Source organism: Camellia sinensis, chromosome 12, assembly GCF_055761805.1.
Source record: "Camellia sinensis isolate YWXY chromosome 12, ASM5576180v1, whole genome shotgun sequence".
Lineage (NCBI taxonomy): Eukaryota > Viridiplantae > Streptophyta > Magnoliopsida > Ericales > Theaceae > Camellia > Camellia sinensis.
The window spans coordinates 77,085,763-77,112,563 of record NC_138972.1 but is presented as its reverse complement, the minus strand read 5'-3'; the positions used below and the strand labels follow the sequence as shown (position 1 = coordinate 77,112,563).

Genomic DNA, 26,801 nt, shown 5'->3' with positions numbered 1-26,801 from the left:
TTGCAAATTTTGGGGAGGATTGGAGTCCCCGAGACCTGAAAAAGTACAAGAGAAGTGCACTTTCTGTCGCGAAATCGCTCCGCCGGAACTTCAGCTTCAACTTCTGATGCATGTCTCATCATTTATTCATCGAAAGTGAGGTATATCCTTTTGAACATGTTGTAACCTCTTCGGGAGGTGAACTGGAGACCGCGATCGAGTTGCCCTCGCCGAAACGCGCATTTCCTTGCTCGTTGTTTTGTGACAAACATGCATCCTGGTTTACGCTTGTTCTGCATTATCATGCACATAACTTGCATTCTCATGCACATGCTTGCATTGTCATGCACGTCTCTTTGATATCACCGAGCCTCTATACTTAAACTCGCGTTGTCACGCACGTTCCTTCCCGCATTGCGATGCGCTTTTCCATCAACACCGCGATTGTCTGTATCACATTGAACATATGTTGTTAGATATTTGTGCTCATTGTGCTTCTTTATTTTGCAGGCACGATATTGTATGTACGGTTCATTTGAAGCTGGTGCGACCAGACGAATCGCGCAGGTATCGTATATTCTCCGTGTGAGACGCGACGAGAATTGAATAATTCTCTACATTCCTAACTACATGAAATGTAGTTGTTGCTTTGTATTCTTGCTTAAAACTGTTGCATCTATTTGCGAATACTTGCTTCATTACAGCTTGCTGCATTTGCATGATCATCAAGTCGCATCTGGCCTTGTGCATACCGTTTTGCATTTTGCCCCCTGCCTGCGGGCATGCCTGGGGGCGCATCTTTGTTTGTCTTGCCTGTTTGTCTAAGTCTTCGGCCTTGTCAAAAATGGGTCGTCTCTGGGCTTTGACATTCACTCCCGTGACTTATGACTTTCGAGTTCTGTCAAAGAGAGGCAACTGTAGACACCCCATTTTTGACCGACCTTAAGACTTAGACGTCACCGATTGAGCGCTTGGTGATGTTGCATATCGTGCTCGTTCAGAGAGTTCAGAGTCTTGGCCGCGAGCCTTGCCTCCGGACTTCCGGACTCTTTCTCGCTTTGCCTCGGTTTGCGAACCAGGCTCTGTTTTCTTTGCTTTCTCTTCCCGAAGGGAGGGAGAGGTCTCGTAGATCATCTCTCAGTGGCCGTAGGCTACGTTTCGTGGTCGTAGGCCATTTTGCCCGTTTGGAGTCCGGTTTCCGATTTTTCGGAGCCGTTGGCCGTGTGCCTCGGTTCGGGACCGCTTAACCACCTCCGTTCGCTCCGGTTTTTGGCATACGTCTTATATCCTCCCTTTTGAGGGACACTGTGGTCCGAGAAATCGACTTCGTGGTCGAACACCACTCCCGGTGCCTAACAGTCAGTTTTCGGGGCCTCGGGCTGCGCGTTTCGGCCCCTCGAACCTTCATTTTGCATCGGTTTTGGTTCGTTTTTGGCAGGGACCTCTGTTTCATTGGTAAGAAGGTCGTAGAAGGGTAGGAGGCCAACAATTGTTCAGACAACCAGTTTTATTCCTCCATCGCCCTCCGTCGCCCGTTTTTTCCCACTTCAAAGCCAATATTGACCACCCCTGGGCCTTTTTCTTGCACCCTAAACCCCATATTTGTGATGTACACATCTGGGAGGCCACCAATATTTGGTGGCCGGCCAGTAATTGCTTTTGAACCTTTTGAACCCTTTTGAAAAGTGGGTTGTTCTCTCTCCTGGTTTACTATCCCCAGTTTTTGACCACATGATTGTGTTGAGCTCACATGGGAGGCCACCAACATGTGGTGGTCGGCCAGCAATTGTTCTTGGACCTTTTGACCCCTAGCCGACCGGCCATGGGAAGTAGCCGACCGGCCACCTGCAACCTGGATAACCAGCCGGCCTTGCTCCTTGCTGTAGATACATTTCAAATATGTATCTCTTTTCTCCCCAGATTTTGTATCCGGGGGGCCAATTTTTTGGGGGAAACTTGAATTCATTTCCCCCCCATTTTTCCCCCCTTTTCTCCCCCACTTTTGCCTATAAAACCAGCCTCCCAGCTCTGGTTTAGGGGTTAGAAAATTTTGGTTTGGAGCTCTCACATTAAATCTCTCTCTCTCTCTACTTTAAGCCTTAAAAACCCCCTTGGTTCTTCACCAACCCATAGCCCCACCCTTCCATCCTCCATTCCAGTAGCTTGAGATTGTTCTTCAGAGCCTAGGAGTGTTACATTTTGGTCTAAAAGGCTGTCAAAGATTAGTCTTCAAGGGTAAGTCCTCTTCTCCCCTTTTTGACCCTTTTCTTGGTTCATATTCTAGCTCCTTGTGCTTACTTTTTTGAGCTCCAACCCTAACTGAAAATAGAATTTTTTTGAGCTCTATTTCATGTTTGTTTAAGGGCCTCTCACTGTTTGAGGCTTCCTTGTGGCACTTGCTTCTTTACCTTTCTTTTATGCCATTTCCTTGCATAGTATTTTAGGCCTATGTATAAACTGTTTTGAGCTCTGTTATAAACTGTAAAGTGGCTTATTTTGAGCCCTTCTTCAACATTGTTGAAGGGCTCATCACTGTTTGAGGCTTCCATTTGCCACTTGCCTTTATATCCCTCTTTTGGCCATATTTTTGCATGATTTGTTAGCCCCTTGTGTTTGCATTTTTGGACTCTGGTCCGAACTGTAAGTGGCCTTATTTTGACCCCCTATTCATGTTTAATTAAGGGTCTTTTACTGTTTGAGGCATCCTTTTTGTACTTTGTGTTATAGCTCTCTTTTTGGCCTTGTTTTGCATAGTATTTTGAGCATGCTTGCGCACTGTTTTGGGTTTGATCATAAACTGTAAAAGGTCATATTTTGGGCCCCTCTTCAACATTGTTGAAGGGCCCTCATCTGTTTAGATCCGGAAGCCATCACTTCCTTCTTTGTCTCCCTTTTGGCCCTTTTTTTTTGCATGCTAGCTTAGCCCCATTTGTGTTCGCTGTTTGGCCTTCCTTAAAACTGTAAAAATGATTTTTTTGGGACTGTCTTGAGTCTATCTTTACATTTCATGTTCAAATAATGCATGCTTTGTATAGCTGTAAGTCATTCCATGTGCCTAGTTTCATGTTTCGGGTCTCATTTCATGCATCGAGTGCCATGTTGCCATGTTTCGTGACTGTTTAGCATCATATCTTAGCGCTGAAATTTGCATGTTTGCATATCATGTTTCATACCTTGCCATGCTTTGTTGGAGTGGCATTTGTGCCTTAGGTTCGGTCCTCGGTTTGCGTGCACATGTGCACGCATCTCGGGTGTCTCATTTTCATCTGTTGGCCTCTTATGTGAGTGTGGCTGAGGTCCACTCATGTTGGTGTAAGTCCATTATGCATTGTGTATGCCATTTCATTTCATAGCATTGCGTATGCTAGGTTGTATGTTAGAGCACTGTGTATGCCATGGTACCTCGTGCATTGTGTATGCCATCTCATAGCATTGTGCATGCTAGGTTGTATATTAGTTGCATTCATGCATGTCATGCATATTGCATTGTGCTTGGGATAGGAGTTAGCCCGAGCACGAGAAACGAGGGACATTTCGTACTCCGAGTGACGGAACGTGTCTCAATTCCTAGTCGCCGACACTCCGGATTATCCATGATGGAGTCTAGGTTTTGTTTTGTTTTCATGTGCATTCATTCTATATTGAGTTGCACAATTCGACTCCTCGGCCATCATGCATCGAGATGCGTGATTGGTGGCACGAGGATCGAGGCATGCATACATTTGTGAAAATACATTGCCATGCCCTTTTCCTGCTCTCTGTTGCATCATTCATCATCCGGAGAAGAGTCAAGGCAGTCCCTGGCTTGCATGCCAGTTTTATTGTTTTCTTAGTTAATTTGGTAATTAACTAGGGTTTTGTACATATTTGGACTGTAATATTCATTTGGGACTGTATATTATTTTATTCGGACCCTTTGCGCGAGGGCACAACTTTAATAAGTGTGCGTGTGTATGATGTATGTTTTCCAACCCCACGTCTTTCTCCCTTTTATTTACCAGCTTATAATGGTTAGATTAGGGCATGTTTCAATTAGCATACAGTATGACAGCATGTTTGCATCATTCATCTGTTTTGCATGCACCGGGCTCGGCGCATCATACTAACTGCATTTGTATTTCAATTTCAAAGTTGAATACTTGTTAGCTGTTGCATCTCATATGCCATGTTTAGAATAGCCGAGCCTGCTATAGTTGCATTTTGCATGTGTTGCATTAGGCATTTCTGCATAATTAGGATCATGCATGGATTTCTAATTAGCTTCTGTTTTGGCTTGGAGTACTCGGTAAGTTTTATGCTTTAGCATCCTTACATGTGTGTGAGTGACTGCCATGATAGCATGCTTACCATGAGGCTAATTGCTTATGTGATATAACTGCCTGTGTGTTTGGATTGGAACAATTCATTCACTGTGTGTTTTAAGCCCACTAGATAGTGGCAAAATCATGTTTTTCTAAGCCCACCCGAGGGTGGCAAATCCACGTCTTAGCCTACTTGCGGGTAGCACCATCAAACCATTTTCAAAATAAACAAACATGAAACGTTTTGTTCCAATTCAGACGATCCAGTCTATACTTGTATGCTGTGCGCATCACATAGTAAATCTAGGCTAATAACCGGAATAAGAACACACACTGTTTTTCAAAATTAGATATCATGGTTAGTAGAGGCCGATCTTTGATCGGGCGAGCGGGGGTGCTCACGAAGTGACCTTCCCCAATCGTACCCAAGTTCCCGAGCCGAGGAAACTTTGGTGATGACGGATACGTGGCCTTAGGCAAACGAGTCAAGGTTTCCTAAATTTTCTCAAAATAAAATATTTAGGTGGCGACTCTGTATCTGGCAAAGCAGTCCACGTTTGGCACTTCTTTTCTAAAAATCTGTTTTCTCAAAACGATTTGCCGGATTTGGACTCTTTGGTTCAGATTAAGAACCGTGACAATTGAGAGTCCAAACTGTAGTGAGCCCAATATCGAACGGAACGGGGGACTCGTTCCTCCCCAGGGCGTTCGGGGATGTCTACAGTACCCATGCCAGTAGCACTGTTCCCAAACCCACTAAAATCAATACAATCGTCATAGTCAACCCTTTTGCCAAGGCCAGCCTACAAACAGCCAGCCCAGCCCAAGCTCAGGGCAGACTTTTCACCCCCCTCTATATGAACCTAACCAGCGCACTAAAAGTCCTGGTGGAAAAAGGGTATCTCAAATCCCTTGATCCTCAACCTTTGCCTAACCCACTCCCTGCCAGACATAACCCCACCAAATACTGTGTGTATCATCAGCAACGCAGCCATGGCACCGAGTTTTGCTACCGCCTTCGTCATGAAGTCCAGAATCTAATCGACAACCGAACGATAGCTCCACCTCAAGACCCCAATGACCAAGTACCTCATCCATATCTTAACCTCGACCATACACAGCCACCCACCTACAACCCCAGTATATACACCTCGACCCATCTACCCAAGCCTGAGGTGTTTATCTCAGAAAGCATGGGCTTAAGCATGGTGGATACACTTGAACCGCAATCATCTCAAATCTATGAACCCACTACTTCTGAGCTAGTGAGCATGATTAAAGATTTGCAGAGAACTGGGACAGATCTGGCCTTTGGAATTTTTGCTCCATCATCGACCACATCGCAAGCCAGAAGTTTCAATCCAAAAGGCTCCTTGATCTTGGGCAAACGACAATTGAAAAGGGCCAACCTGAAGCCATCTCAGATTTGGGTGGTGGCATGTCAACAACAATTGGGCTCTGCTCTGCTATAGCGACCCAATCCCTTGGCAAAGTGGTGGCAAGTGGTATGAACAAGGTAGGGGCAGGCATTGGTCCCCATGAACACCTTAAGTGGGTTGTTGAGCCTTTGAAGGCCGAAGGACTGAACAAATAACAAGTGCTCGTAGTTGTTGCAAAGACTGTGGATGATGCTTTTGTTACTCAGGATGAGAGCATTCTAAATCAAGGGGTAAGCTGGGAAAAAGGATGTCGTACCAGAAACACCCCCTTTAGCTTCGATCCTACACTCAGAAGAGATCATCAAACCCAGTCAGCACCTGCCAGTCCCTTTACTGGCACATCTAGAACTACCCCGCAAACCTCAAAGTACCAACCCCGGGGCTAAAGGGTCTTCTATCCCCTCTACATGACGTTGTCCAAAGCTCTCCAAATCCTCATTGGACAAGGCCATCTCAAACCCCTTGAGCCTCGGCCTCTCTTGAATCCCCTTCCGACCAAGCATGATGCTGCCAAGTACTGTGCCTTCCATCAACAAGTTGGCCATGATACTAACATGTGTTTTCGTCTTCGCCACGAAATACAAGATCTGATTGACAGCAAGGCCATTGCCACACCAGACTCTGTAAAGTCTATCGGCACTGGATCAGTGAACTTGGGGGGGGAGATAATGTGACTATGTGATCGGGGGATGAACCACCTGCGAATGGTGCTCAATTTACTCCAGATGTAGGGGATGGCACACATTGTTTTGAGAAATGTGCAAATGTTGTTTATTGTACTTTCTAACTTGGGTATTGGGTCAGTCTTGTTATTTTGAGTCAGTTTTTTTGTAATAAGTCAGTTGGGTCTATCTGGTTGTATCGAGTCAGTCCTGTTGTGTTAGAGTCGGGTGATTTCAGGGGTGTTACCTCGAGCATCACTTTCTTGTTTTGTGTTTGTCTTTTACACTCTTTCTTTTGAGTCTGTTCCTACCTTGAGCCAGTTGCGCCAGAAGATCTGAATGAAACAACAGTGACTTTCACCCTTTTGTGTCTATTTCTGCCTTTGAGCCAGTTGTGCCAAAAGTTCTGAATGAAACGGCGGTGCTTTTAACCTACTTTTCTGTGCCTTGAAATCATTGTATTGACCTAAGTTTTTCAAAACTTTTTTAACGCTGTAATGAAAATCAAGAGGAAGGAATTCCACAGGATTTATAAAAATTTGATCAATTGAGAGAATGAGAGGCGTGCTAAGCCCTTAATGAATGGGATCATGTTTGTTAATGTGAGTACTGAGAAGGATCCTGCCTTGATCTAGATTGGTTCTACATTGTCTTCAATGCGAGCGACTAGTCATTTTCTTAAAGGATTTCAAAAAATGTTTTGCCTGGTCCTGTGAAGACATGCGTGGAATTGATCTTGAGATTGTGCAGCATAGAATCGCTCTCAGCCTCAAGATTCAACCCCTTTTGCTTTCAAACCTTGAACTTGGATTCAGAATGTTCAATGGTCAACCACAAAGGAGGCCTGCCAGGCCAGATTTGCAGTAGCCCATGAACTAGGGGCAATAAGGTCGTATGACATCAAAGGAGGCCTGCCAGGCCAGATTTGAAGTATCCCTTGAACTAGGGGCAAAAATGTTAGATGTGCTCAAACATTCAAAAGATGGATCATTCGACAAACCAATGAAGACTGGCAAGAAAGCCAAATTCTAGTAGCTAGAAGAAGAAAGTATTGCTGAAGGATAATCGAGTTCCTATCCACAACACTAGGGGCAAATTCAGCCCCCATTGGATGGACTTCTACATCATCAGCGAACGACAACCATTCTTCTGGATTCAGATGGCTTCGAGAACTCGAAACCATTCAGCATGGTCAAGTTAAACTTTTACCCTTGAGAGGCTCGTCGGGCCGAAAACCTGGAAGGGTGACCTAGGCAAAAGTTAGAGCAAGAGAAAAAGAAAAAGAAAAGAAAATGAACAAAAGAAGAAAAAAAGAAATGAAAACAAAAGAAAAACAGAGCTCGCAAGGTTGAAAACCCAGAAGGGCGGCCTTGGCAAAAGTTAGAACACAAAAGGAGAGTGTCAACACCCAAGTGCATCATAACTCGGAACTACGTCATCTTTGGGATACGTAGGCAACTTCATTCTGAAGTCCAGCCATAAACACTTCCAAATCGACTGTGTCCATGTAACGGTTCTGATCATTTTTGTCTTCTCTGTATCCAAGAGTTCGGTTGTGATCGTTACTTTGAAGACTGATTACAGTGCGCTGTGGTGCCATTCAAACAAGAGGCAGCTTTCCATTGCCGCGCGGTGCCATTTAGACAAGGGGAAATTTTCCATTGTTTTGGATATGATGTTGTGCATCTCAAGAGTAAATTCTGTGTTAGTCGAGCAGTGGCCATTTGCAAAAACAGTTTTGAGAATTTTTAATGAGGTTGACTAATTTTCTCGAAAATTATCCCATCTTTCCAAAATTGGACCATTTTTTGGACCCAAAAAAAGAAAATTTTCAGTGCTCATAAGCCTGATCGAATAAGCGTGTTAATCTAACTCTTATTTTGGTCAAAATTGTTTTAACAGAAAGTTAAGAACAAAAAAATGGTCAAAATGATGAACTAGGGGCACAGTTGAGTCAGTTTTTTGTCTTTTTCCCCTTGTCAACATACTTGCCAGAAAGGGCACCATACTTGCCAAAAAGGGCACAATTGAAGCTAACAGTAAAGGGTCGAAAGCTCTCTCATCCTCCAAAGCAGCGAGGTATCAAGCCAAGTGCGAAGCACGAACTGGAATGGATTAGGATATTCCACTCCCTCATTTGGACAGGTTCAATCACATCCAAACTGGCCGAGCGCATCGTCAACTGATGTCAAGAAAGAGAATCTAGTAGAATGCTAGGGGCAAGAGCCCGCAACTTCCTGTTTATCCATCAACCACCCAGGGGAGGGATAAAAAAAGAAGAGAGATTGAAGAATGGAGAGATGTGCGTTGAGAGAAAAAGTGAGAAAATGGCTTTTTCAGAAAAAAAGAGATTGAGTGCCAGAGTGATGTGAGGATCACAGATGAGAAAGGGTGGGAAACAATACCCGGAGAAACAGGCTCCTCGTGAACTGAGAGGTCTCTCACTGGTGGTACACATCTGAGTGTTGTGTGTGTGTTTTGTTTGTCTCGATTCTTGTTTAGAGTCGTTTCGAGTGTCAATAGACGTGTTTAGGTTGTGTTACCTTTGTTTTCCTTTGTTGAGTCGTGGTGTGCTGTGTTCATTCGTAGGCTCAATACCCGGTTAAGAACTCATTTCTTAATTTCAAAATGAATCGTTTTGTGCTCAAAGTGCTGTGCCATTTTCCACATATGTGCAAAACAGGATTTGTTCTTTCGTAAAATTGTAGGGTTCAACCCGGGTCATGTGAGAACAGTAGAACAAGGGCCTATCTGAAGCTATATAGGTTCCAGACTGCAAAGCAAAAAAAAATAGGGAAAATGCAGAGGGTTTGTTTGGTAACGTTTACGTTTTCAGTTTATATTTATAAAATTTTTATAAATTGGTTTTTGTTTATTTTTAAAAAAACATAAACTACAAACGCGTTTGGTAATTGACAAAATGTTTAAAAAAATTTAAAAATATAAAAAAGAGTGAGAAATGACAAGTGGTGGCAAGTGGCGGCAGAAGACGGTGGTGGAAAGTGGTGACGGTGGGTGGTGGGTAGCGGGTGGTGGTGGGTGGATGGGTGACAGTGGCGGGTGGTGGGTGGTAGTGAGTGGGTGGTGGTGGTGGTGGTGGTGGTAGTGGCAGGTGGGTGGCGGATGACGGATGGTGGGTGGTGGCGGGTGGGTGGTGGGTGGTAGCAAGTAGGTGGTGGTGGTGGTGGTGGTGGTGGTGGTGGCAGGTGGGTGGCGGATGACGGGTGGTGGTGAGTGGTGGCGGGTGGGTGGGGGTGGTAGTGGCGGGTAGGTGGCTGGTGGTGATGGTGGGTGGGTGGGTGACGGTGGCGGGTGGTGGGTGGTAGCTAGTGGATGGTGGTGGTGGTGGCAGGTGGGTGGTGGTGGCGGCAAGTAGTGGGTGGTGGTGGCAGGTGGGTGGTGGCGGGTGGTGGTGGTGGTGGGTGGGTGGGTGACGGTGGCAGGTGGTGAGTGGTAGCGAGTGGGTGGTGGTGGTGATGGGTGGTGGTGGCAGGTGGGGGGTGGTGGTGGTGGTGGTGGTGGGTGGTAGGTGGCGGTGGCGGGTGGGTGGCGGGTGACTGGTGGTGAATGGTGGTGGCGGGTGGTGGTGGTGGCGGGCGGTGGATGATAGTGGCGGGTGGTGGGTGGTAGCAAGTGGATGGCAAGTGGGTGGTGGGTAGTGGTGGTCGTGGCGAGGGGTGGGTGGTGGTGGTGAGTGGGTGGCAGGTGGGTGGTGGTGGCTAGTGGGTGGTGGTGGCGGGTGGTGGTGGTAGGTGGGTGGTGAGTGGTGGTGGTAGGTGGTGGTAGGGGTGGGTGGTGGTGGCGGAAGACGGTGGTGGAAAATGGTGGCGAGTGGTGGCTAGTGTTGGGTGGTAAAAAAAAAAGAAACTCAAAACTTAAAACGGAAACACATTTTTTTAGTTTACATTTTTTGGCCAAATTTATAAACTGAGACTATTGATTTATAAATCAAAAATTTTACCAAACAAGTTTTTATTTGAGTTTTTAAAATTTTTGTAAATATAAACAGAAAACTGAAAACGTAACTGTTACCAAACGGCACCAGAGTATCTGAGTGTGTTTCAACTTCAGAAAATTCCAAGATTGCATTCTGGATGTACCTTCTCAGGCCTTGTCAATGCTCTGAAGTATGAATGTGCCTCTACTTCAAGCTCAAGCTCAAGCTCAAGCCTGCTTCAAGCTAGAAAGGCAATCAAAAGTGCTCTCCCTGAGTACTATTCCCTACCAGAGACATCTTGGCTGTGTTTGCAATGAGTTCCTAGGAGACTAACTGAGACGGTGGAAACTAGAGTTCGAATGGCTGATGCCTAGAACGCAAAGGTTCGGGATTTTCGAGACTAAAGTCTGGTTTAAATACCCAGGGATGTATCCCCGACTTGAAATTTGTATGGAAGCCCCATAGGTTGAGGTAGCAGGTATGCGCCTCAATTCTGGATACTGAACCAACCTAGTCTGTCACCCTGTTAAAGAATAGGGAAAGTTGCGAACATGGCCAGGAAGAAAGGTAGTTCCTGTTGTTTAGAAACGCAAGATGCAGAAGCAGGAGATCCCCAACAGCATGAGGTGAAATCTCCAATCTGCCCCAAATCTGCCATTGCTGGCCAATGAGATTAATTTGTGGCCGATGGGTGGCCGGTGGTTTCCTAGAGTGGCCAGCAGGCCTCTGATGCTCTCATTGGTTATTGTTTTACTGTTTTGTGCCCAGGTCCCTTAAGAAAATGCAAGAGAAGTACATTTGTTAAGCTTAAGTGGCCTGCGCGGAAGCCCCGGACTGTGTTTTCAGCATGTGATGCTCAGCACGTACGAAGTATATCCTTTTAATTTGTCGCAACTCCTCTGAGAGCTAAATCGAAGGTTGCATCTTAATCAGTCTTGTCAAGACGCGCGTATTTCTTCATTGAACATATTGCATCGAATATGCATTGATTACTGTGCACAGAATATGTATACTGCGTTGCGTTGCATTGTACATGCACTTCTTATACTTGCATTGTATATGCACTTCTAATGCTTGCATTGTATATGCACTTCTCATGTTTGCATTGTAAATGCACTTCTGATGTTTGCATTGTTTATGTGCTTTAATATCTCGCATGGAACATGCATTTGTTACTCCTGCATCGGACACGCATTCAGCATTCTTGTATAGGATATGTATCTCGATATTGCATGGAGCATGCATTTGTCATCTTTGCATTATATATACACTTCTTACATTAGAATGGTGCATTTTGTCAACCTTGCGTGGAACATGCATGTTGCATTGAAGATGCACCATTGATTATTTTGCATGGAACATGCTCTTGCTCTCATTGCATAGAACATGCCTTTGTTTTGTTTCTTGCATCTTACGCGTGGAGCATGCTTTTAACATTGTGTTATAGTTATTTGTCTTGCATGGAATATGCATTTACATTGGATTGTACTTTTCAAGTTTTCTTCTTGTGCAGGCATGACATTGTATGTACGGTTCATTCAGAGGGAGTCCGGGTAAGATCATTCATGTCCTTTGAGCACCTTGTTTTGGTTAGAAGCATTTGGGTACGTCCGGTGCTTGCACTACACCTCGTTGGTTAGAGACAATCGGGTACTTTCGATGTCTGCACCGACATTTCGTAGGTGCTCATTCTCTCGCGTGTGATACGCTGAGAGGTGCTTTATTTCCCTCTCTCGCGTATGATATACTGAGAGGTGTTTCATTTCCCTCTCTCACGTGTGATACGCTGAGAGGTGCTTCCTTTCCCTCTCTCGCATGTGATACGCTGATAGGTGTTTCCTTTCCCTCTCTTGCGTGTGATACGCTAAGAGGTGTTTCGTTTGAGACTTCAGGTATTCCCGGTAGCCGCTTTCAGCTATTCCTGCGTGAGGCGCAGTAAAGATTTCATAATTTGCTTACATCCTTTCTGCATGAGATGTAGTTTAGTTCGTGTTTACTTGCTTATGTACAAGTTTGCTGTAGCATTTCTTTGCATAACATTTGCATCTAGATGTTTCATTACAAGCTTTCTTTGCATGATCATAAGTTATACTCTTGCATTATGCATGTTCATTTGCATTTTGCTCCAGCCTGCGGGCACATCTGTATTATCTTGCCTGTTTATCTAAGTTTTCGGCCTTGTCAAAAATGGGTTGTCTCTAAGCTTTGACATTCACTCCCGTCATTTCATAACTTACGAGTTCTGTCAAAGAGGGACAACTGTAGACACCCCATTTTTGACTGACCTCAAGACTTTGATGTCAGTGTTTGTGTACTCGGTGATTGCGCATGTTTGTGCTTGTTATGAGTTTCTAGGGCTTTCGGCTAAGCGCCTTGTCTCAAGGCCTCTTAACTCTTTTCCTTTGGTTTGTTTTTGGACCATACCTTGTTGCTCCTTGTCTGGAGGGAGGGGGGGCCTGCCGGCCACTTTTGGCTGCTGTAGGCCACTTGGAGTGGCCGGTAGGCTAGTGAAAGTGGCCGACGGCCATTTTTCTGTTTTTGCAAATATTTTTGGTGCCAGCTGTGCCAGCTATTGGTCACTGAATGCATCTTCCCTACACGTGTAGAGAGGGATTCAAGCAAGCTTTTGCTTGCATTTCTATAAATGGGGAGGTGCCTCCCCCTTCTTGGGGGTTCTGATTTTTTTAAGCAAAAAAATCTACTCTCTCTCTAGAATTTTCTCTCTCCCTCTATATTTTTGTGCTTGAAAGGGTTTGAAAGTGGGAATTCTTGGTGCATTTGCAAAGGGGCTTTTGATCAAACACTCCTACCTTGGAGCTGAGGTTTCTTGAGGTTTGTTTGGAGCTTTTTAAAGTTCGTTTTGGCTCAGAAGTGCTGCTGTGGCTGTTGTGCTTCAAGGGTAAGCCATCTTCTCTTTGAAGCATTGTTTTAGTTGCTTACTTAGCCACTTTTGCATGCTATTTTAGGCCTAGCTTTCAACTACAAAAACCTTTTTTTTTAAGTGTTAAAAATGGTAGTTTAAAGTGTTTTTGGAGTTAGGGGTGTTTCACGCTCTTTGGTGTCTTATTTGCTAAGTTTCTTGCCTTCCTTTAAAGCTTTTGAAACCATCTTGTTTTGGCCTTTTAACCACTGAATTCCAGAGAAATTTTAGTGGTAGAAAACTTGTTTTGAGGTCCCAAATAGAAGAGGAGAGTCCCCTCTCCTCTTGTCTTGTTAGCATGTGTTGTTGGCTTACCAAATGAGTATGTGTTTTTATCCTCTTGAGGCTTAGTTTGAGCATGTTTTTGTGACTTTTTGGACCTCCTATAACTCTATTTTTGGCTGGTTTGGTCACCTCTTGCATGCTTCATACACTTGTGGTGTAATCCTACTTGCTAGCCTAACATGCTTCATGTCTTAGCCTATAATTCTAGCATGTATTGGTTCCAATCCAGTATGTTTTTGGCCATTATTTAACATGCTCTAACTCTAATTTTGGTTGGTTGAGTCACCTCTTGCTTGGTTTTTAGACTTGTAGTGCAATCTCACTCATTAGCCTTGCATGCTTAGTGTTTTGGCTTATCATTCTAGCTTATTTTGGTTACACTCTAACATGTTTTTAGCATTGTTTTGACATGCTTTAGGACTTTATTGAGTGGTCTTGGCCTCTTGGGGCTTGCTTTGTATAGCTATGGCATAGTTGGCTTTGCTAGTCTTGTGTTTTGAGAGCCCTAGCATGCCTTATTTGTGATGTTTGTGTGATATGGCATCATTTGGTATGTAATTTCAGAGCTTATATCTTTGCCATACTTCCACTTAAATCACTCTTTCAATGCTTTTGAGAAGTTGAGCATTATGCCTTGTTTGTGAGCCAATACTTGAGCATATTTTTCTTGCCATCTATGCTACAAGTCCAGCATGTTTTTGCTGTTATTTCGACCTGCCTTAGGTCTGTTTTGAATGGTTAAGGTCACTTGAGCATTGCTTAGTATGGTTGTGGTGTAAAGGGCCTTGACTAGCTTTGAGTTTTGGGGCCTTTGTGCATGTGATGTTTGCATATTTTTGCATCATTTTATACATGATTTCAGAGCATATAGTGTAGTCATACTCTCACATATTCCATTCCTTTATGGCTTTGAGAGTTGTGCCTTTATGCCTTGTTTATGGGCCAATACATGAGTATGCATTGCTTGCTATTTGAGTTTCAATTTCAGCATGTTGTAGCATCTGATTTAGCATGATTAAGCTCTGTCCAAAGCTGGTTTGGTTGTTTGTGCTTAATATTGCATACTTCTAGAGTAATGTTCTTCACTAGTCTTGATGCTTATGGCTCCGAGTGTGTTTTGTATGCATCATTTTCATGCTTTGATGTCATTTAGCATCCTATTTCAATGCTGGAATATGTGCCATTGCATTTCATCTTTCATTGTTATATCACTTTCGAAAGTGGTCTTAAGCCCTTTGTTGGTTTGAGCACGAAATTGAGGCGTTCATGCCTAATGGTTTTAGCCTTCTCTTGAGGGTTTCTACTAACCAACGGCATGATGCTTCTTTCATGCTTAAGATGCTTGTGGCTTCGTCCGTCTTTCCAATCAGAGGACTTCTCACTTTTTGGACTTAACCGGTTAAAGGACTTAATCGGTAATCTAAAACGAGTAAACAAAATGAATCAAAGGAAAACATGCCAAGATAACATGTTTGCGTTGTATTGCATATGTTTGGATCTGTAACGCCCTCAAAATTAACCCATTATATATCATTGACATGCATTATTTAAAGAAGACAATTTATTAATTCATTCATCAGAGTATTACTAAATAAAGCATTACATGTAACATTGAATAAAATGCCCTACAGGCTTACATCTTTCCAAGCCAACACTTGGATTCAAAAATATGAGTTCTAATCTCAATACAAGAAAAGCCCTAGGCTTGAATGTTTACATGTACTAATAAATAAAAAATATTAACTAAAGGTAGTCTTCTTCAATCCAGAAGCCAAACCCTCCCAAGCTAAGTCCTTGGAGGTAGTTTATCACCTGAACCTGAAAATGATGTTCCCATAAAGGGTGAGCCACAGCCCAGTAGAAATATACTAAACCACATATAAGCAATGAATAAAACAATAGCATTCAACAGATGGTTAACCAAAATAATCAATTACTTCATTTTACAGTCTCATGACACTATTGCCAAAGATACGTTTTACTTTCCAATTTTATCAACATGGCTCAGAACCTGGCCAAACTTATAACAGTGAATCACATATATCATATTCACATCCTTCCATTATCAACAAACAAATGAGACTCAAGCTCAAATCAAACACTTCATACTTCCAGATTGATACACATTTTAGTGTTGTATCAATAAAACACTTCTATATAAATAAGCACACATAAAAGTGATGCTAATAGAGTCCATCCCCTATCTCCTCCCAAACAAAATCCGGTTTAGAGGTCCATCCCCTATCTTCCCCTAAACCGTGGAGTACATCCCCTATCTCCTCCCACACACAAAACAATGTATGCAAATGCAATGCTCAATCAATACACGTATTTTCTGTATCAATGCCATAGTCAAAATTAATGACTTAACCAATGTGATTAGTTTCAGTTATTCCTAATCCACATGCAATGTCTACAACAATCACGACTATCCTCCACCGATAGCCCAAAACAGTTATTTCTAAACTGAAAATAACTATGTCAACAATTCAATAGACAAATGATTCCAATTACCCAATTACGCTATTTAACCAATGAATTCCCCAATTCCATGAATTTAACCATCTTTTTCCAATTCCATGAATTACTTATACAAATTAATTCAATAATACAACTAGGGTTTTTCCCAAAATTTACCAAAGTATCCCCAACATATCAAATTACCAAAGCTTAGAACAAAACCTATAAAATGGAGTAGGAAATCCCTACCTCGAAGAAAACAACACAAATGGTGAAGACAAAGATGAGTGCCCAAATACCAAAGTGCTCCAAATAGCCAAATGTTCAGATTAAATGAAAGCCCTCGACTCCCTCTATCTTTTTAATGAAGGATCTAGGGTAGAAACACACCCTAAGTGGATCAAATCTAAGAAAGAAGGTGAGTAGGGAGAGAGAGAAGTCGGACCTAGGGTTTGGAATCAAAAGAAAATGAAAAAGACTGATCAAAACCCGCTGCTGTGTATATAAACTGGACAGGCTCGCTCGAGCGAAGACATGGTCGCTCGAGCGACTAGACACAGAAAAGCAACGCTCGAGCCAAGGAAGCCTTGCTCGAGCCAACAACCCAAAAGCTCGCTCGAGCGAAAGAAAACTCGATCGAGCGAAGAACTCAAACCCACAGGTCTGAAACCAGACACACGCTCGAGCGAAGGAACTATTGCTCGAGCGAAGAACAAACTAACTCGCTCGAGCGAAGAAAAACTCGCTCAAGCTAAGAATGCACAGCTACAGGTCCAAATCAAACGCAACCTCTCGCTCGAGCGAACAACTCCTCGCTCGAGCGAAGAACCAAAAACCTGGACAACAACACTTGGTTTCTAAACCCAACCAACCTGAAACAAACCTGCCCAACACATCCTATAATTCCAAATGAGAAAATAAGGGACAACAACAACAATAATACAATGACAGAATCTACGGAACCTAAGTCCGGATACAATAATCAAATGGGAAAAGACCGGGGTCGCTATAGGATCAGACGTTAATCCAAACATGAGAAACAAGGGGCATTTCATACTCAAAGTGATGAAACATGCCTCATTTCTTAGTCACCGATACCCTTGATTGTGTATGATAGGGCGGAGGCTCATCGAGTCTATTTGTGCATTCATTGACTTGTACAAACTTGGTTTCTTGGCCATCGTGCATTGCGATGTTCAATTGGTGGCCCGAGAGTCGAATACCACACTTCTTTGAGCTTGAGAAATGATAAGGAGGGTGGTTGTATACACATATCCTGCAAAGACCTTGCTTTGCCTCTGTTGTTCCCTATTTGCAGCAAAATTGGAGAATGCAGAAGCAAGTGGTCGGCCGGCCAGGGCAAGTGGCCAACAGCTTCCTTAAGTGGCCGACAGTTCTTAGGCTCAGAGGTGGTCAGAAGTTGTTCTGGTTCTGGAGTAGAAACAGCTTGGAGATTGGTTCGGTGTTCAGGAATCAAGGCGAATGCAAACAGAGGCAACTAGTGGCAAAGTAACGGACTTTCGGGAGAAAGCGGAGCAATCGAGCATGCATGCATCCCTCACTTCCCGAGGCCGTTCTTTTAAATTGCTTAGCTAATTAGCTAGTTAGCTTAGTCATTTTTGTAATTAATTAGTTAAGTGTTTAATTAATTAATTCGGTTTGTAACTAATTAACTTAGATTAGCTAGTTATTCCATTGTGTTGTAATTAATTAGCTAGAATAGTTAGTTAATTAGTTGGTTTGTGATAGTTAGCTTAATTAGCGTAGCTAGTTAGCCCTCTTTCATTCGGATCCTCTGTCGAGAGGGCAAATGTTGTAATAAGTGTGCGTGTGAATGTCTTCCAATCCCATTTCTTTCTCCCTTTTATTTATCCGCTTTCAATGGTTAGATTAGGGATCATTTTCAATTAGCATACCTTATGCTTGCATGCGTGCATCATTCATTTGTTTTGCATGCACTGGGCTCGGTGCATCATTCGAACTGCATCGTATTTCAATACCTATTTGAATATGTGTTCAAAGCATGTTATCAAGTCGAATCATATGTCATGATTAGATAGTCGAGCCTACTCAGTTGCATTTTTGCATGTGTTGCATTAGGTATTGTTAACATAGCTAGGTTTTGGCTCAGAGTACACTGTACGTGCTTACGCTTTAGCATATTGCATGAGTGTGAGTGTTGCCATGTTAGCATACTTGCCATTAGGCTATTTGCTTAAGTGATTAATTGCATGAATGCCTTTGGATGGAGGCTTTATTTCTTGAATTGGGACAATTCATTAAATATGAGTTTTAAGCCCACTTTGCGGAGTGACACATCATGTTGTTTCTAAGCCCACTTGATGGTGGCAAATCGCGCTTTAGCCTACTTGCGAGTAGCACTTTTAAACCATTTTCAAAAACAAACATGAGTTGTTTTGTTCCAATTCTTGCGATCTTAGTCTATACTTGTATGTGTGCGTCACATAGTAAAGTTAGATTAATAACCGGATAAGAACACATGTGTTTATAAAACAACATATCATGTTAGTAGAGGCCGATCCTTTGATCAAGCGAGCAGGGGTGCTCATTTCAGGACCTTCCCCTCTCGTACCCAAGTTCCCGAGCCGAGGCAACTTTAGTGATGACGGACACGTGGCCTTAGGCACGAGTCAAGGTTTCCTAAATTTCTCAAAATAAAATATTTAGGTGGCGACTCTGAAATCTGGTAAAACAATCCTTGTTTGGCGCTTTTTGATTCAAAATTGATTTTTCAAAACTAATTGCCGGATTTGGACTCTTTGGTGATTTATCAGTCTTACATTGCACTTTGTGAGATTAGATTCAGAACCGTGACAGGAGTCCGAACTGTAGTAGCTAGAACCCAATCCGCGCCCTCTCCGAAAGGGGGGCACGCAGAGGAAGTTCGGGCGGTCTACACCATCCCGAACGTAGATTAAGAGAAAGTAGAGACGTTATTTTTCTTGAATCCACTGATCTTGTTACTTCTATTGAACGAATTGAATTGCTCACTGAAGTATCTTCGGATTCTTCTCTTCTTTCTTTGTCACACAGTCCACATATTCTTCCCGAGCCATCTAATAGTGGGAGCAAACGCAAATTACATAACGTTGTTTTACCTGCTTTGAATCCTGAGATAAGTGGGAGTAAGAGAGCAAGAAGTTCATCTACGTTTTTGAAAGATCATTATGTTTTTCAAGTTGAAAAACATAATAACTTAGTAGATGATCCTACTACTTATAATGAAGTAATGAGTAGCAGTGATGCTACTCAATGGCTTGAGGCAATGAATGAAGAACTTGACTCGATCAAGAAAAATGATGTTTGGGAATTAACTGATCTCCCAAATGGAAGAAAAGCCATTGGTTGCAAATGGGTTCTTAGAAAGAAATTCAAAGTAGATGGAAGTTTGGAGAAATACACGGCCAGGTTAGTAGCCAAGGGTTTCACTCAACAACCTGGAATAGATTTCGTAGATACATGTTCTCATGTTGCAAAATTTGCCTCAATAAGGATTCTAATGGCTGTAGTAGCCAAGATGGATTTGGAATTGCATCAATTAGATGTTAAAACAGCTTTTCTCAATGGAGAATTAAAAGAGAAAATTTGTATGATGCAACCTGATGGTTTTCAGAACCAAGGCAATAAGGATAAAGTCTACAAGTTGAAGAAATCTCTATATGGACTTAAACAATCTTGAAATTCCACCAAGCCATTTTAGAAATGGGCTATGTTGTGAGTCCATTAGATCACTGTGTTTATATCTGAAAAAATGATGACAAGTTAGCAATATTATCTTTATACGTGGATGACATATTGTTAGCAGAAAATTGTCCAGATATGATTATAAAAACCAAAACTTTCTTGGCATCTAGATTTGAAATGAAAGACATGGGTCTTGCAACCTATGTTTTAGGAATTAGAATTTCAAGAGATAGAAATTCAAAATTATTATATCTAGATCAAGAAAAATATCTAGACAAGGTGCTTAAAAGATTTAATATGGATAACTGTAATTCTTTAAGTACGCCTGTTTGCAAGGGACAAAGTCTTAGTAAAAGTATAAGTCCTCAAACTAAATCTGACATTGAGGAAATGAGAAATGTCCCGTATGCTCAAACAGTAGGCAGCCTAATGTATGCTATGACAAGCACTAGACCTGGCATCTGTCATGTAGTCGGATTGGTAAGTCGGTTTCAATCCAATCCAGGTAAGGAACATTGGCAAGCAGTCAAAAGAATATTTAGATATTTAAAAGGCACTAAAAATTTGAAGTTATGTTTTGGTTTTTGTGATTTAAACATAAAAGGATACACTGGCGCGGATTTTGCAGGAGATGTAGATGATAGAAAATCTACTAGTGGTCATGTGTTCTTGTTTGGTGGAACAACAGTTTCTTGGTTAAGTAAGAAACAAAGTTGTGTTGCAAAGTATACTATGGAAGCTGAATACATAGCTTGCAGCACATCCGTTAGTAATGCGGTCTGGATAAAACGATTTGTTGACAGTTTACAATTAGATATACCTGTCAAACTGGTCAATATGTTTTGTGACAATCAGTCTGCCATCTCATTAATAAAAAGTGGAGCAAATAGCTCTAAGGGAAAACATATTGATGTAAGTTACCACTATATTCAGGACATAGTGGAGAGAGGTGAAATTAAAGTCAACTATATACCCTCAGAAAAGATGGTGGCTGACTCTATGACCAAAGGGTTGTCTCTGGAAAAATTCAGAGAACATGTAGCTAATATGAGATTGAAAAATACCTAGCTAGGTGGTTTAGCTACTTATATAAGAGCATAGTCGGATGACTCTGGGGATGCCTAGATAACCGATGTTTTGCGACTCTATCTTGCATGGAAACATGTGTTTGGTCAGGTAACAAGATAGAGGAATTGACAAGGTATGGATATCATAGTTAGCATGAAATGTAAAATCCATAATATGCAACGTGCTAACTAGATGATATTGTCTGCTTGATCAGCAAAAAGTCATTGATAAGGTGTGTTAAGGAAAACCTTCAGGAATGGATCTTAAAGGAAGTACTTAACAATAATTTCAGTGCAGGTCGACACATGAAAAATGTGTACGGCTGAAGTCGTCAATGGTGATTGGGTATGGACTATGAACCCATCACTAAAAATTGATGTCGTTCACTTGTTATATAGTGAATTGAAGTCATCTGGAATGTGTTGTCAGTGGGAGAACATATTCGTACGGGTGCGGTCAGATTGGTGACAAAAACGTGCGCACGTATGGCCAAGTCATAATTAGATATCGATCTATGAGGTAATTTCATAGATGAAAGTTGGCATGAGGCAAAATTTTGGTACCGAGGTAAACATGCTCAACTTAGGATTTTTCACCTCATTATAATGTGATGAAGTGGGAGATGTTAGATTTAGTGTGACCACATCATAATGTGGTGTACCTCTCCATACTTGATCATTTCTAATTAACAGGTGTATATCTTCCTGCAAGATAACGGAATGATCTGGTAAAGTTAAATTTGAACTCAATGGGTGCATTGTTTCCAAAGGTTGTGACCTTTAGCAAATGGGTGCCATTGTGGTTATAAATACTTTGACAGAATGTTTTCATTTGATATATTCTAAACCATTGGACAACCAGTAAATCAAGACCCAACTTTATTTCCGGATTATTTTATCTTGCATGATTAATACCCTTACGGGATCACCGATCACTTAGCCATTGTTTGTTTATCTTTCATTCCACACCTTCCTTCTCCACCACCCTAGCAAGAACAAAGTCAGAAATTTATTTTAGGCAAACCAAAATAAGTGCAGCAAAAAAAATCTTTTAACAAAAGGAAATTTTAACATATATTTTAAATGACAAAATTAATAATGTGAAATATCAATAAACTTGTATTTGTCATAATAAAATCAATAGAATTATGTACTATTATATTAAACACTTTGGGATCAATATATGAATACTTATGCAATATATGGAACTAATAGAAGAATTTTTTAAAAAATTAGAGATTATTTATTCTGTATATAATGTAAAATAATTCATAACATATGGGGTTAATTGATAATTTCAAAAAGTTTAGGGGAGACCATGGTCACCCTTGGCCACCCCTAACTTCGTCCCTGCACCTTGACCTCCTTAAATTGTCCACTCTTCACCCTTCCTTATAAATTAACAAATGCCTATCGCTACTACAAAACCTCATTGTAAGAGAGAAGGGTGATCATTTGGTGTTGCGGTGCTGTAGAGGATTTAGATTCTAGGATTTTGGAAAGGGAGTTGCAAGAGGTGAGGGTGTCATAGTGGTGGTAAAGGAGGGCTTCGGGGTGTTATGATAGTGAAGGAGTAGGTGGAGAGGAGTTAGAAGTGGGCAACTAAGGTATGGAAAGAGGCTAGGGGTGAACGGTTGAGGTGTGGCGGTGGTGGCTAACAATAAAGGCAAAATGAGGCAAATGAGAGAGAGAAAAAAAGAAAAAAGAAAAAAAGAGGGAGATAGGAGAAAAAGGGTTCTTTTAGTAAATTCAAAAATGAATTTCACCCTTTCGTAAATTTCTTCCTAGTTTTTACCTCGATTCTAATTAAAATTAATTCCTTTCATATCTATAATTTTCCTTCCCTAAATCTCATTTTTCTCTAACTTTCCCCTCAAAAAAATGGGAAATTACACCGACTTCTCTCAAGATTTGAAGAAAATTCAAGTAGCTCCACAATTTTGACATAATTACATCAGCTTCCCTTTAGTGTGGCTAAATTGATTGATATCAATGTAAATAATGTGAAAATACAAAATAATCATGTAAAAATTTATATTTAAATGTAAAAGAAATCATAACATTAATTTTCTATCTACATAACTAACGAATTATGAAAAGAGATTTAGTATTATATAAATGGAAAATGATTGGTGGCCCTAAAAAAGTTGCCCCTAATATCCCTAATTTCCAATTTTGGAAACTGTTTTTTTTTTTTTCTTTCTTTTTTCCTTTTTTTTTTTTTTTTTTTACCTGAAATAGAATTTCGGGGCATTCGAGCCCGAAATTTCGGGCCCTCAATCACTTCCGTTATATAAATTTAAAACTTTAAGAGAATTTAAAATAATTATATCGAAACTGTTAAGCATACTATATTTTTTGCAAACTTAGGAGAGATCAATGTATTCTCACCCATCTTCCAACCCATGATATTTTCTACTCATGATATGTTCCAAAAAAAATTAAAGCTGATAGAGTTGGGAATGGGCATTGAAAAGTTTACGCAAAAAAGAGAAAAAAATTCAGACTCACAGTCTACAAGGAATCCACATAATTCTCACAAAAGACAAATACTTCACTTGGACACATCTACAACACTACAAACTATTTCCACATCACTCTGCTTTTTCTCTCCCTTTCATCCCCACCCTTGAATCCACTACCAAACACTCCCTTCTTCCATTCTTGATGCTTCCCTTTGCCCAGAAAATAAAGTATACCCTTTTCTTGATCCTCAAGTCTCTTCTATGCTCCCTACATATATACACAAAAAAAGCATATTTACATACACATTTTATCAATCACACCCTTGAAAGACCACCATGAACCAGAGTTGTGAGAGTGAGTGCAAGAAGATTCATGATTCATTGGGGAGGATAACCCATTTGGCCCAAGCTTTGGCTTGTAAAACCCAACTTGAAATCAAGAAAATTAGAGAGACATACTTGGCAATGTATGGTGAAGATTTGATTGATCTTCTCCAAAAGAATAGTCAATTGAGCAATACCCAAAAGAATGTGTGTGAAGCCTTGTATATGTGGATGCTTGATCCAATTGAGCGCGAGGCTGTCATGGTTAGGGAAGCACTTGATCAGCAGCAGAGTGAGGTCAACTACAAGGTACTTGTAGAAATGTTCGTGGGTAGGAAATCAAGCCTTGTTGTTCTAATCAAGCAAGCTTATCAAGCAAAGTTTAGGAGGCAAATGGACCAGGATATCGTCAACATTGAACCTCCCCATCCATACAAGAAGGTAAAGCTTGCAAAAAATATACAATTGTTCTACTTGCACAGAATTCAATTACAGAATTAGACATAATTCTCTCACCTGGGTGTGAGACTCATGTCATATGAGAGAATTGTGTCTGATTGTGTAATCGATTTCTATGTTCCAATACTTTTTGAAATATATATATATATATAATCTAGTTTAATTTTGGGTGGTCTTGTGATGGAGGCTTACTTTGATGTGGGTTGATGATTAGGAGGATATGGGTTGAATCTATGAGGTGACACTTGAGAATGAGACTATTGTCAAATCAATGGGTCCTTGCCATTATGTTAATAGTGGGGTTGGGTTAGCCTATGACTAGTCTATTTTGAGTGAGCACTTGTGGACTTTTCAAATTGTGGTACCTTGCATTATCGGGCTTGTCCAAGTCTCTCATGCCTTGCTCCCAACTAGTAGGGGTTATTGTAATCACACTAAGGGAGAGTTGTCACGCACTAGTCGTCCCTTTTACCTTTTTTTTGTCCAACAAAAATTTTAATTTTCAAGAAATATCCTAAACAAAAAATAAGAATACGTAATTGTAAATTATTGGTGCAAGTTACAATTGTATTATTGGGACACATTTGTCATTGGGATACAATTCTCACTTGTCCGCGGGGCAAATGTCTTACTAGTATTTAATTAATTTGTAAATATATTTTCCATTTCCCCTTTAATTTTCACCATTTGGGTATTATTCATTCAAAGGTATGTATTCCTATTTACACAGAAGGTGTGGGTTTGGTTTCCCAGATTTTTGTGGCATTGGTTGCATCACACAAAGCCCACCATGCAGATGTTAGCCAACACATTGCCAAATGTGATGCTAAGAGGTTCTACCAAACAGGGGAGGGAAGGTCAGGGTCCATAGATGAAGCTGTTGTGCTTGAGATACTCAGTAAGAGAAGCATTCCTCAGCTCAAGCTCACATTTTCTTGCTACAAACATATTTATGGCCATGATTATACAAAGGTAAAGCTTTTGTTATTTCCTAGTCTAACACCATGATTGGGATGGATTTAAATTGTGGGTTTCTTCTTTCTATTTTTGTTTTTTTTTTTTTTTTTTTACAGTCACTCAAGAATGGGAACTATGGGGAGTTTGAGGATGCTTTGAAAGTGGTTGTGAAATGCATATACAATCCACCTAAATATTATGCAAAGGTATTTTGTCTCCTTTCTCATTCTTATTAGATTTTTTAGGTTATATAGTGTGACAAGAAAAAGTGTTATCTGTACATAGTTTAAAAAGAGTGACCTAGTGCACAAGTCTCCTGCTAAAGTGGGATCCGAAGGGACAAGATGTACGCAATTTTATCTCATTTCTGAAGAGGTTATTTCTGTGGCTATATGAAAACCATTATATTTCTCCTTGCACTATATGAAATTTAATACTTCATCTACATTTTTTTTTTCATCATCAAAGTAACTTCATGAAATTTTCATCGAGTCTTACTAGTACATTAATTAGCCCTCTCAACATAGTGTTAATTGGACTCCATAGAAATTTCATGAGAAAAGTAAGACTCATTATAAATTTTTTTTTTTCTAAAATATTGTTCATTTTCCATAAATAAAACAACCAAAGTTTAGTTTTTCAAGCCATAATACTTGTGATTGTTATAATTATATATACAAATATGTGTTCATATTTGAAAGTACCCTAAAAATGAAGTGTAGAGTATGGTGTAGATTCAAACTTAAAAAATAAATAAATCTGATTCACACTTTCTTTTTTTTTCTTCTTTTTTTTTTTTGGGTGCTTAGTATTGCTGTTAACTTTAGACACATGAATTTTTTGCAGATATTGTATGCAAGCATAAAGGGAATAACAACAGATAAGGGTGGTTTGACACGTGTAATGATGAATAGGGGTGAGGTAGAAATGGAAGAGATTGAAAGGGTCTTCAAGAAGAAATATGGAATGGAACTAAGTGAAGCCATATGTGAGAGTGAGAACATTCCATCAGGAGATTACAGACACTTCCTTGTTGCCTTGGCCACAAGAACAAGAACAAGAACAACTAACACCACCATCACTGCCACTGCTATCTCTTAATGACATGTTTTTTTTCCAAGTATGTGTTTTGTAAAACAAAAAGTTGATGCCAGAATGTGTTTTCTTCATTTTTACTTTATCTGGCATGTGTGAGGTGAATTGTAATTTACTAACTAGCCCTTCCTTGGGTGTATTGCAATGATCTAAACCAAAATATATATGGGTATAGTATATTACATTAACTTCAAAGTTTCTGATAATTACAACTTTTCTTATAGTTTTTGAAACTATACTGTCCTTCTATGTTTATGGCTATTCCAAGTTAACACGGTTGATAAAATGACAAAAATGACCTTACAATATATTGTCCTCCTAACTCTCTTTAATGAACCAACAAAGATATACATACCTTTATGCAATAAATATACATGAGAAATTTTGTGGTGGGTTGTTTTGGGTTTCGGCTAAACTTAGCACAAGATTTGAGTTGACAATAATTTGTGAAATACTATACACTGAGATGTGTACGTTTCAATGGTGAGCAAAAGTGCAAATGAGGGAGGACAATATCGGGATAAAATGTTTGGTTGTAGTAATAAGGGGATGATCAAGTAGGAAAACAAGGACATTTTTGGTATTTAGAGGACAGAATGTGCTAAAATGTAATAATTTCATTACTAGCATTAACGGATGAAAAACACAAGAAAATTATCCAAAAAAGTAAGGGATATATATATATATATATATGTAGCTTAATGAAACACTGCAACTGAAATTTTTCTTGAAATAATACTCGTTTA

At 40.7% G+C, this 26,801-nt stretch overlaps 1 protein-coding gene across 1 annotated transcript; it reads left to right on the top strand.

The window, feature by feature from the left end:
- Positions 1–23,315: 23,315 nt before the first annotated feature.
- Positions 23,316–26,243, top strand: LOC114306818 (annexin D8). The gene is made up of 4 exons (XM_028252138.2): positions 23,316–23,985; positions 24,757–24,975; positions 25,077–25,166; positions 25,807–26,243. The coding sequence occupies exons 1-4, from the start codon at positions 23,557–23,559 to the stop codon at positions 26,059–26,061; spliced, it is 993 nt and encodes a 330-aa protein (XP_028107939.2). The 5' UTR covers positions 23,316–23,556; the 3' UTR covers positions 26,062–26,243.
- Positions 26,244–26,801: the final 558 nt, after the last annotated feature.